The sequence below is a fragment of the Ruditapes philippinarum genome, unplaced genomic scaffold (genome assembly GCF_026571515.1).
Source record: "Ruditapes philippinarum isolate M1 unplaced genomic scaffold, ASM2657151v2 ctg57_1_1_1_1, whole genome shotgun sequence".
Classification (NCBI taxonomy): domain Eukaryota; kingdom Metazoa; phylum Mollusca; class Bivalvia; order Venerida; family Veneridae; genus Ruditapes; species Ruditapes philippinarum.
Window position 1 is genome coordinate 1 of NW_026855294.1, and position 12,212 is coordinate 12,212.

The 12,212-nt window shown below is 33.1% G+C and overlaps 2 protein-coding genes across 2 annotated transcripts; one reads left to right on the forward strand and one right to left on the reverse strand.

Annotated features, from left to right (window-relative positions):
- The first annotated feature begins 369 nt into the window (after positions 1–369).
- LOC132742823 (uncharacterized protein K02A2.6-like) lies at positions 370–9,360 on the forward strand. Its single transcript, XM_060731314.1, has 4 exons — positions 370–462; positions 5,753–6,101; positions 7,038–7,447; positions 8,203–9,360. Exons 1-4 carry the CDS (start codon positions 370–372, stop codon positions 9,358–9,360), a joined length of 2,010 nt encoding a protein of 669 aa, XP_060587297.1.
- A 611-nt stretch (positions 9,361–9,971) lies between these two features.
- On the reverse strand, positions 9,972–11,699 carry LOC132742786 (uncharacterized). Its single transcript, XM_060731260.1, has one exon. The coding sequence runs from the start codon at positions 11,697–11,699 to the stop codon at positions 9,972–9,974; it is 1,728 nt and encodes a 575-aa protein (XP_060587243.1).
- Positions 11,700–12,212: the final 513 nt, after the last annotated feature.

Below are 12,212 nucleotides of genomic sequence, written 5' to 3' on the forward strand. Positions count from 1 at the left end.
AAGAATGTCAGGGGGAATTTTTAAAATACCCAGAAAAAAAAAATTGTTGAAGACTGTATTTCAATATAAAAAAATACTATAAGCTTTATTAACATAAAAATAATTTTGGGGATAAAAAATTACGTTTGACATTTATTTTCTAACGAACGGCATTTGAATATGCGAAATTTTTTTTTATAAAAATGTGTAAATCTTTTTTTTTTCTAGAAATATCATTAATTTTTTTAAAACTTTGGGTCAAAGTCGTCCGGACAAAAAATGGGATTTATTAATAAAATCAATTAGGAATTTTCATTAAAAATTTAACAGAATACAACAGTCCGCCTTTAAAAACCCAAATTTTAGCAGAACCCGAGCGCCCTGACAGCAATGTGCCCTAGTATTGTTGTTGATAAGAAAGGAGATGTAAAGCTAGTGATAGGTGGTTCCGGTGCTACTCGTATTCCAACATCATTGACATTGGTAATGTATTTGTCAGTTGTAGCCACTGTCCCTTAAGTACCAGGGAAAAGCGAGGAATCCCGTTAAGTTTCTGCTCAATTGTATGGTGTTTAATCCCCGCTCAAAGCCTGGCTCTGCAATTTGGATATTTCACCGCCAACTTTAGCGCCAAAAAACCCCGCATGCATTAGAAGATCATTTATGTACTATTTTTTAATTATTTAATCATAAGCATACTTTTTATTGCATATTTTGGGCCATTTTTTAAATAATTTTCACATCAGTAATTTAACCTACAAACTACAAGATTTTATGGTTGATCTGACCGGGATTCGAAACCCAGATATCTAATATAAATAGCAAGCGTCTTTGCTTATTAAGAGTTATCAGAGAAAGTCAGAAGCAAACCAAACGCGTCTAAATTAGGGTTTGTTATCTTGAGAGGGGGAAACAGGCAATCAAACGTGACAATAAATGGTATTATTTATTTCTTATTCAGATAACTATAGAAACGTTGTTGTTTTAAATGGGGCATAAAGAAGCCATACACTATCCGCGTCTCCATTTATCAGCTGTACCCATCACTTTTGTATGTGCAGCCAGATTTCCACAGGTACGTTAATCGTTTTGGCCGAGAGGAAATTGAAACTATGTCTTCTGATTTCTGTTAGAAATAAGTTGATATGTATTTTTATTTCGAATAACGTAAAGCAGCATGACCCTTGAGGATGTACACTATAATATAATATGTATGACAAGACAAAAATACAGCACACAAACAAAATTGTAACAACAGAGAAGGTTGACAATAAAATGCATGTTGAGATATCTTGTAATAAATTGCAATAGTTATTATTTTTAGCATTACATGTAATTTCAATTTATCAGCAAAACACCATTAGAGTCTGATTTGAAAAACATATTGCATTGATAAATGATGCAGCCAAATGGTGTACAAATGTAATATAATTTTATTCATAATGATATACGTTTTTAACGATGCTTTTGATTAAATGATATAATATCAAATACATATATATACACGGCTGCCGCCAATTCATGAAGTAATTTCTTTGCTTCTACGATAAAGAAAGTTTTCTGTATTTTATCGGATATAAACGACTGTTTGCAACATAGACTTTGCCGAGCGGTTCGTGTTATACATATATGAAAACAACATGTATATAGAGCCATTATTACCTGTCAAAATATTCATAACTAATAATATATCTGGCAAGTTATTAAATATTTTTATTATTGTTTTAAAAAAATTTTTATATCAAAATAAAATTTTGTTTCTAGACAATCGAAATTTTTTTTTAAAAAAAAACCCCTTTTATTTAAGGGAAAGTAGTAAGGGTTTACAACATTTTGGCCTGAGGTTGCAGACTGAACCCTTCAATTATTCGGGTATTTTTAAAAAACAGGAGAAAATAAAAGTTGTGGAGATACAAAAAGATGGAATTCTGGTTTTTAAAATTTTCATCCCAAATGTTAAATTTTTAATATTTTTATTTCAAAAATTTTAAAATAAAAGTTTATTTGATTAAGACATGAATTTTTTTTGTTTTTTTTTTTAGTTTTGTGTTTACTCAATCGACACAGTTTTGGTCATATCGCGAGTTCCAGCTTTATGGTGGAGAAAGACCTCGCGGTCCATTCCCGTGCATTATTTTCAGGCACGAACGGGCACCTGAGTAGAACCACCACGTTCCGTAAGCTAGCTGGATAGCTTCCTCACATGAAAGAATCCAAAGTCCCTGTCGGGGTTCGAACCCCAGCGGTGAGGGGCAAGTGGTTTGAAGTCAACGACCTTAACCACTCGGCCACGGGACGCCCCAGACATGGAAGTATCCAGATAAAAAGCAAAAATGTATACTATGCCAATACTAATTTTACGTCATACTATGCATGTCATTATGTACGTCTTTCTAAAAAGCTATTTTTCTATCAAAAAGCTTAATTTTTTTATAAAAAGTTCCTTTGATTTTGATTAATTTTACAACTCAAAAGTTGCACATACTTTTCACATGTTCAAATGCACATCTGTGATGCATCTTGATTTAAATCTTTGAAATAAAATTGTCAGATGAATCCTTATAAATTGTTGGCGCTGATGAATTTTATTTAACAAGAAGTGACACCATTGAGACATGCAACCCTTGTGGAATGTTTTTTATTTAAACATAAATTTTGCAACATGAATGTACAGCTATATATCAATTCTGGATGGTCTTAATTTGAAATATACAAAACTGCCAAATCAAACACATGAATGTTAATTTCATTTTGTTTCAATTTGAATATTCAGTAAAATGTTTTAAAACTGCATAAATAAAGTAATCAGTTGTTACTGTCTTAAGTATCAAGTTGTTCTTCTTCACTACAGTCGATGTTTGACAAGATACATATATTGTATTTATTTATATTTAACTATTTTCTCCAATGTTTTGGGATGAGCTGTCGCCAACTTTGACATTTTCTCTAATGGTGTTCATGCTTTGATATTTAAATCATTATTATCATCATATTTGGAACAGTTTTCAGATTGGTTTGGAATGATTTTAAAAATCTTTTAAAATAGCTTTTAGTTAGTTCTTTGCAGGACAAGTATTTAATTATTCTTTTATGTTTGTTTGTTTGTTTGTTTATTTATTTCCTTCATGGTTGTTTACGTAGTGATGAATTACTTTTTCAAAATCTTGTGTTGCTAAATTGCAGTTGACAATTATGAGTAAGTTCCTTCTTATTTTGATGAAACTTTATAAACTTAATAATAAATTTCAATATGAGCATTATTTCTCAAAATACATTACATGTATATAAATTTGCTGTCATCGCCTTTGTTTAACACAAATTGACTCGGTACGTTTGCTGGATATGAAACAGGATCCTTACTGAATATGAAACAGTCGTTACCATACCCTCGCCTACTATGTTATTTAAGCTAAAACCTGTTATATAATCAATCAGACTTTCTTTAGGACTACGTCCTGTGAATGTTGCCTTTGCCTTGTTGATCTTCAGTCTCATTTTTTGTTAGAAGATAATTTTCAGGTTTGAATACACTCTTTTTTGTGTAATTCAACACCAAGGATTATTTCGTTGAAACCAACAGTTCATGGTGAAACACGCATAGCCTTGATGTAGTTCTTCACAAGCCGCTGTTGATTTTTAAGGATTTAATAATTTAACATGGAATATATGGCATGACGTGTACAATGAAAGGGAAATTGCAATTCGTCACAACATAAACAGAAGGGTTACGTCCATTAACCGGGTATTTATGTAATTATGCAGCAATAAACAAATTCCTTAGTTATCTGTTCTATAAAATTAACTAAGATTTTTTCCTCTGCAGCAAAAAGCAATTTTATTGAACTTAAAAAACTGTTGTACACTTTGGTAAAAAAACGGTTTGCGTAAACTATTTGTCAAAAATAGCGTACCATGTAAAATTATATTTCATCTTCTTTAAAAGGGGATAACTTGCTAAACCCAAAAAGGGAAAAATGGGTTTAAATTTTAAAAAGGCCTTAGTACGGTCGAAAACTGAACGAAACCCAAAATCATAATTCATATCAAAAGTATTAACATTCCCTGAAATTTTTTTTTTGTTTTTTTTGTTTTTTTTTTTTGTTCATTTCTATTTTTGGAAAATTTTAAAAGTTTAATATTTAAAAAATTGTTTTAGGAAATAAGAAAATACATAATTTAAAGAAAACCCATAGACACAGACATCCTTGTTTCCTTTAGCAAGAAAAACCTTTCAGTCGTTTTGAGTACTGTTTACCTTTACTTTTTTTATCTATAATAATTAAATGATAGGTAATGCTAGGTTCCCCGTTCCAATATAAATTGGTGATATGTTTGCAGCATCTAATTATTCATTGCTAATAAAATATATATATATAATAATAATATTTAATATAATAATATATATATTTTATATTACTTATTTTATTAAATGTAATACAAACATTTGTTTTTGGTCAACTTTAATTCGATTTTGTTGTGGGTTACTATCTAAAAGATTATTCCGTAAAGGCCAGAAATCTTTTATTTATTTTTTTTAAAAAGCCTTAAGTGTTCTTTAACAAATTAATTTAAAAGTTAATGGCTAGGATCTAATGTTTTAATAGTGTATGAATTTTTGGTTAAAAATGTTTTTAAATAGACGATATTGTTAACAGTCAATGTAATTAATTGCTGTTTTTGATTGACGTTTACTGTTTTCTCTTTTTTATTGCTATCAATGGAGTACTTTTAAGTTGTTATTGATATAATTAGCTGTTGATTGCGAATGAAAGTAGCAAAATATTTGACATAATATTGATAGGCAGAAATAACAACAAAATCCAAACCACACTAATGTGAAATATCTATTCATTTGATACATTAGTACATCTTATTGTAAAAAGAAGCAAGAAAAATATTAACAGCGAACTGACAGTCTTTTATTTATCATGCACGCAATGTGATACAAGGCAGCATTAACAACCGATGGCAAAATCAGCAACGATCTACAAAACGTCACATAAGCAGATACCTCATTTCCGAGCAAAAGATAACAATAGCCTAAACAGTTCAAATTGACGGGGTAAAATAGCTTTTTTTGTTTTGAACAGGCTTGCTGTTTTATGTAGCCGACAACTCTTTTATGACATGATTGTTAGGTATTCACTGTTGTAATTGATTTAGTGTTTTGTAACCTAATGTTGTTACCTAAAAATATAGTGGTCATGTGCCTATATAATAAAAAACTAGTACAACAACAACAACACGTGTTTCTCAATTCAGAGTAAAACGAATGTACAATCCCCTTAGAACCTTATTGACCCCTGAATTCTACAGTGGCGACGAGGAAAACGTTATAGCAAATTATCTGCTAAATGGTTTTGTGGTTCTAAGAACATTATATGCAACGAAATTACTGAACTTTGTAGTATCCGTAATTGATTATCCGAAATAATGTCATCCTTAATTGGCAAAATTGATCCATTCGACTTTAGTGGCGAATCCTGGACTTGTTATATGGAAAGACTAGATCAGTATTTCATAATTAATGATGTTGCTGATGACAAAAGGGTACCAGCTCTCCTGGCCCTGGTAGGGTCTAAAACTTACTCAACTTTGAGAGATTTGACATCTCCAGCTTTACCAAAGGACAAGTCATACGCTGAGTTAACAACACTATTATCGAGCCACTTCAATCCTGCTCCACTTGTTTATTGCTGAAAGGTTCCGTTTCTGGAAGCGTGACCAAAGGGCTGACGAAAGTATTAGTGATTTTAATGTGAATTTACGAAAGCTTTCACAACATTGTAAATTTGGAGAGGGATTAAATGATGCACTTCGAGATAGACTAGTTTGTGGGTTGACAAATGAAAATATTCAGAAACGACTCTTGAGTGAGAAAGATTTAACGTACGAGAGGGCTCTTCAGTTATCCATCTCTATGGAATGTGCACAAAAGGACGTTAAAGAGTTGCATCAAACGGCAGGCGGCGCTGCATCTATGCATAAAGTGACATCTAGTTTTAACAAGACACCTGTACAAATAAAAAAGGACCTAATTCAAAGGGAATGTTACAGATGTAATCGTAAAAACCACACCCCAGATGCTTGTCGTTTTAAAGATGCGATCTGTAACTTTTGTGGTAAAAAGGGACATATTTCACCTGCATGTAGGACAAACAAGTTTGACAATGTTCCAAAAAAGCAAAAAGGACATAAAAGTAAAAATAAAAAGGGCAAGTTCATGGTATAGAGGAGATGATTTAGATCTTGGACATTGCTTATTTCAAATGGATCACGATGATCAGGGAAATTATAAGAAAGTTATCTGGGTAACTCCTACTGTGAATGGACAAATCTTGAAAATGGAACTAGACACAGGTTCGGGTGTGTCGGTAATATCTAAGGAGGATTGTTTTAGACTCTGGCCAAGTGCGGAATTGGAAAAAAAACTGATATACAACTGAAAACCTATTCTGGGGAAGTGTTGAAACCAGTTGGATGCATGAAATGTACAGTAGAACAAAATGGGCAATGTGAAATGTTGAACTTGTATGTAGTGGAACATGGTAGTAGACGTTGTTCGGACGCGAGTGGGTTACGGAGGTTACAGTTTGAATTGGCATGAAAATTAAGTCACTCAATTCAGAAGTGAATAGTATTGATGTAATGAAAAAGTTAAAATTTGAAGTCTAAATATGCAAATGTTTTCAAAGTACTTTAGGCAAAGTAAAATGGCTACAAAGCTACTTAAAAACTGAAGCCGAATTCAAAATCCAAAATTTTATAAAGCTAGGACTGTGGCTTTGCAGTAAAGTAAAAAATTTGAAGCTGAGTTAGAACGTTTAGTAAGTGAAGGTGTTCTTGAAAAGTTACTCACAGGGATGGGCTACTCCTATAGTACAGTTCTAAGTCAAATGGGGACATTAGGATATGTGGTGTTTTTAAAGTCACCATCAATCCAGTCTTAGAAGTCGACCAGCATCCTCTTCCACAAATTGAACATATCTTCGCATCTCTAGGGAAAGGCAAGAAATTCTCTAAAATTGACTAAAAAAACGCGTACTTGCAACTTGAAGTTGATGATGAAAGTAAGAAGTTCTTAACGATATCAACTCATAAAGGTTTATTCCGGTACAACCGTCTTGTATTCGGTGTGGCTTCCGCGCCAGCTATATTTCAACGGTTAATTGAGCAGATCATGGAAGACATTCCTAATGTTCAAGTTATTCTTGATGATATGATCATAACGGGATCTGATGACAAGGAACATCTTGAAATCCTTGAACAAGTATTAAAGAGGTTAGACGAGTATGGTCTTCGCGTAAATGTAGAGAAATGTAAGTTTATGGAGCCAAAAGTTGAATTTTGTGGGCATGAAATTGATGCGGATGGACTCCACAAGACAGATGCAAAAATTGCTGCAATTGTAAATGCACCTGAAATTAAGAATGTGAAAGATCTGAGATCATTCTTTAGGTCTAGTACAGTATTATGCCAAATTCCTTGAAAAATCTCTCAACAATACTACATCCATTACACCAATTACTACAGAAAAAATGCACGTTGGAAATGGACAAGTGATTGTGATAAGGCAGTTCAGACAGTCAAGAAAATGATCACGTCAGATCTTGTGTTGGTCAATTATGATCCAGACTTGCCAGTTATTTTAGCTTGTGACGCGAGTTCTTTTGGCCTTGGTGCCGTACTAAGTCATAGACTGCCGAATGGAACAGAACGACCAATTGCATTTGCGTCTCGTAGTCTCTCATCCGCGGAGAGAAACTATAGTCAAATAGATAAAGAGGGCTTATCCATAGTTTGGGGAATTAAGAAATTTCATCCATATGTATTTGGTCGAGAGTTTTCTGTTTGATTACGGATAATAAACCTCTCTTGTCAATTTTTTGGTCCGAAGAAAGGCATTTGTTCGACTACAGCTGCTCGACTGCAACGATATGCCTTATTTCTCAGCGGATACCGTTTCGAAATTCAGTATAAGTACACAAAGCATCACGGTAACTGTGACGGATTATCTAGATTGCCATTGCAGTATGTTGAAAGTCATCAGTTAGATGAAACTGACATATTTTACAGTCACCAGTTTGATAAATTACCTATTACAAGCAATCAAGTTGCTTAAGCAACACAAAGAGACTTAGTTCTGTCAAAAGTGTATGAACATGTAATCAAAGGACATGAAATAAGTGAAATGTCAAGAGTGTATGAACCTTACAAAACTAGATTCAAAGAACTTTCTGTATACCAAGGTTGCCTAATGTGGGGTATACGATTAGTCATTCCACAACATTAAGACAAGCTGTTCTTAATGAGCTACATGTTGGACATGTTGGTATAGTTAAAATGAAGTCCCTTGCTCGTAGCTATGTGTATTGGCCCGGAATAGACACTGATCTAGAGAGCATCGCACAGTCATGTTCTGGGTGCATGATGTCAAAGTCCAGTCCACCGGAAGCACCAATACATCCGTGGGAATATCCTAGTAGACCATGGTCTCGAGTTCATGTTGATTTCGCAGGTCCATTTATGGGATACATGTTTTTTGTGTTAGTCGACGCTTATTCAAAGTGGCCAATAGTTAAAATTATGCAAACAACAACCACTTCGAAGACAATAGAGATTTTGCGATCAATATTTGCAGATTTTGGTATTTGCGATGAACTAGTGAGCGACAATGGACCTCAGTTCATTAGTGATGAATTTCAGAAATTCTTAAGTCAGAATGGTGTTAAACATATTAGAGGAGCACCATATCATCCAAAAACAAACGGATTGGCAGAGCGATTTGTGCAAACATTTAAACAAGCATTAAAAGCTTCTAAAAATGACTCTGGAACTTTACAGACAAAATTATCTAGATTTTTAATGCAGTATAGAAATAGTGAGCATAGCACAACAAAGGAGACACCTGCAAAACTGATGTTTGGGCGTACACTTACTACTCGTTTCGATAAATTCAGACCAAGTTTACAAAATCGGGTTGAGAAAGCGCAATCGAAAATGGTAAGATCTACATCTGATAGAAATTATTTAGTGGAGGATACTGTTATGATACGTGATTATCGTGAAAAGTATGAAAAATGGATTCCAGGAGTAATTAAAACGCAAACTGGTCCGGTCTCATATAGAGTAGAAATTAGTCCTGGTGTATCATGGAAACGGCACGCAGATCAGATTCGAGCAGCTGATGTTTATCCGTCAAGGTTACAGTCACAAGATCCTAATTTGGTAGTTACTGAACGACCATCTGAGATTCCGGCTGAAGTTGTTAAGCAACCAACAAAGATACCAGTTGTTCCTGAAACTTCTGCAAATCTGCCTGTTACTGAGCTTCGACGTTCAAGTCGCACAATAAAGAAACCTGATAAGTTAAATTTGTGAATCAAATCAGTGTTAAAGGGGCATAATAATCCCCTAAGTGTGAATTGTGTGCGAATGAAAGAATCATGTCAGCAGATATTTTTATTTTAATCAAGTTTAATGTTCATAAAAAATGGTGTACATTTATTAAAAAGAAAGTTTTGTACTGAAGTCTATTGGAGATACTGATCTTTAGTGAATACATATATTTAGTTGCTACTTTAGTTTCTGGATAACAATGATTATACAATCAAAGCTTTTGTTTTAAACGTTTTTTTTCTTTTAGTGTTGTACCTAATTTTGTAATTTTTGCTGTAATTGTTATAGAGTTCTGTTACTTGTACAAAGTTCAGCACATGTGTTTATACAAATGATACAGTGTTAATTTGGTTAGAACTATTGAACACTTACTTTCAGTTAATTAACAAGAGTGACATTTATCAAGCAGTAAATGATAACTGTTAAATAAGTATGGGGGTATGTTAGGTATTCACTGTTGTAATTGATTTAGTGTTTTGTAACCTAATGTTGTTACCTAAAAATATAGTGGTCATGTGCCTATATAATAAAAACTAGTACAACAACAGCAACACGTGTTTCTCAATTCAGAGTAAAACGAATGTACAATCCCCTTAGAACCTTATTGACCCCTGAATTCTACAATGATGGCATGTTTGTATATTTCTTAAATGATAGTTTGAAAGAAACATAAGTAGTAATGAAAGGGTAAGTTGAATCATTCTGGTAACACACATGTTGCCTTTAATATTTTGTTCTAAAATTAAGAAGTCTGGAAGGTAGGCATTATCTGCATTAGTAAATCTCACATCTTGCAAATGTGAACCATATTCCTTCATCTTTGAAGCAATAACTTTAATGAGTGTTATAACAGTTGTATAATTTCTGCTATGAAATTCAAAAAGGGCCCTATAAAGGTAACTCAGAGCAGTCGTCTTTAATGTGGTACAAAGATACAGTTTAATTTCTTCAGATACGCCCCTTATTTTGCTTTTGTTGTTTGTGCTTTCGATATACATAGCTTTTGAAATTGCTACATTTATACCTTCAACTACCAATTTACTTTCTTTCGCAAATTTTTGACAAAATTTCTCTTTGTAATTAATAATATGACTAGAGCTGCATCGTAAACTTATGACAATTATTAAATTTCGTATATCGTTGTTGAAATAATCGAAAACCCTTTGGTCATTGAAAATGTTCTCAGAAGAAGCATACATGTCTCTGACAATCTTCAAAACATTTCCTTGCATATTTTCTAAACAAGTTATTGTATCTTTAGTTTCAGCACTAGTCATAAATCTGTTTCTAAACAAGTTATTTTCTGGCAATATATAATGAGGTAAGCATTTATTTCTAACATATTGAATTATCTTCTCCAAACATTCAATAACTCGTGCATGCAACAAATGTGCGCTCCATTGTTCTGCTGGTGTTTCTTCTACCAGCCAAAACATTGCATTTTTTAAATGATACGTTTTCAGTGTATTGTTTGGTAATGCAGGTGTGTCGTTTTTCATCAGAATCTTCAAAATAATAAAGCATTTCAACTGTATATCATTCATTTGCCAAACAAGTTCACGTTCAATCGTGACGAATGATAGTCTCCATTGTATGTCTGCAATGGGTGAAGAGTCGTCTCCAGTAGGTACAACATAGCACTTGCATTTATCTTGTAAAGATTGTAGAAACTCTTTACTTGGCCATTGATATTTTCTTGAACGGTTAAGCCATTCATGTGCACATTTAGGCCAACTGCCACATTCTATTGCTGTAACATAGTCCACTTCCCCAAGTAAAGTTTTTACTTTTACGTGATGTCCACTAATTGTTATAGCCGTGTCTGTAAACTTATCTGGGAATATGTATTCATTCCAATGGATAAACTTTTTGAATTGAGTACTTGATATGTATGTCTCATTTCCAAATTTCGTCTCTAACTCAGGTAACATTGATACAAATTGTCGACCAAGTGTGCCATTTGGTATATTTACTGAAAGGTCTAACATGTCAAATTTCCTGCAAACCAGTTTCACATAACCTGGACTGCATCCATCTCTTTCAATAAGCAGTTCAATTCCAAATTTTGGTATATATTTGTGTATTTCTAAGGCTTCAACACCTTTCAAAATTCCCATTAGGTCTGCATCTCCCCCTTGTATCTTAGTTCCTTCTGCAGAACCACCACTAGCCATGTTGTATGACCCACAAAGAAATGTTTCAGTGAACTCTTTCATGTGCATGTTCCTCTCTGATAATTCAGAAGCATATTTATTCAAACCATTTTTATCCAATATATGTGATAGTAATTTTGATGTTATTCTTTCACGGTCAATATCCATCCCTGTCTTATTTTCATAATATCTTGAACTCATTCCTTTGTGTACCGTACACACTGTAATATAATAGGCGTTAAACATGTAAATGGACAATTTGTAACAGATAAGGCAGGTAAGGTTAAAACTTTATCTGATTAAATCAATATATTTGATTTATCAATGTTTAAGTAAGATAATGCACAACGTTTATTGCCGACGATAAAATGTATAGTGCACATCTGAAATAAGCTTTTTGACACATTATTTAGAGGGAAAATTCTATAATGCATTTCATCATTTTTATTTTAAAAGTATTAATTTATAAGTTATTTTGATTCATTTTGATCGCTCGTATGTATTTCGTTTAAAAAAACGAGTTTTAAAGCTCGTTGACTCAAATAAATTTCAACTCAACGCTGTTAGTTAGAATTCCACCAGAGACTTTTGAATTATTTCATGTAAGGGAGATATACCGCTACCGTTGCTGGTTTCTCTCAGGTGCTAGCTTATGCCTAAAATAATATCTTATATTGTCTA

Coding starts and splice junctions, on each gene's coding strand:
- LOC132742823 (XM_060731314.1), top strand. CDS start 370: ATGTGCCCTAGTATTGTTGTTGATAAGAAAGGAGATGTAAAGCTAGTG. Junction 6,102..7,037: donor TGCGATCTGTAACTTTTGTG/GTAAAAAGGGAC, acceptor TGCAACTTGAAG/TTGATGATGAAAGTAAGAAG. Junction 7,448..8,202: donor CATTCTTTAGGTCTAGTACA/GTATTATGCCAA, acceptor TTACAAAACTAG/ATTCAAAGAACTTTCTGTAT.
- LOC132742786 (XM_060731260.1), bottom strand. CDS start 11,699: ATGGATATTGACCGTGAAAGAATAACATCAAAATTACTATCACATATA.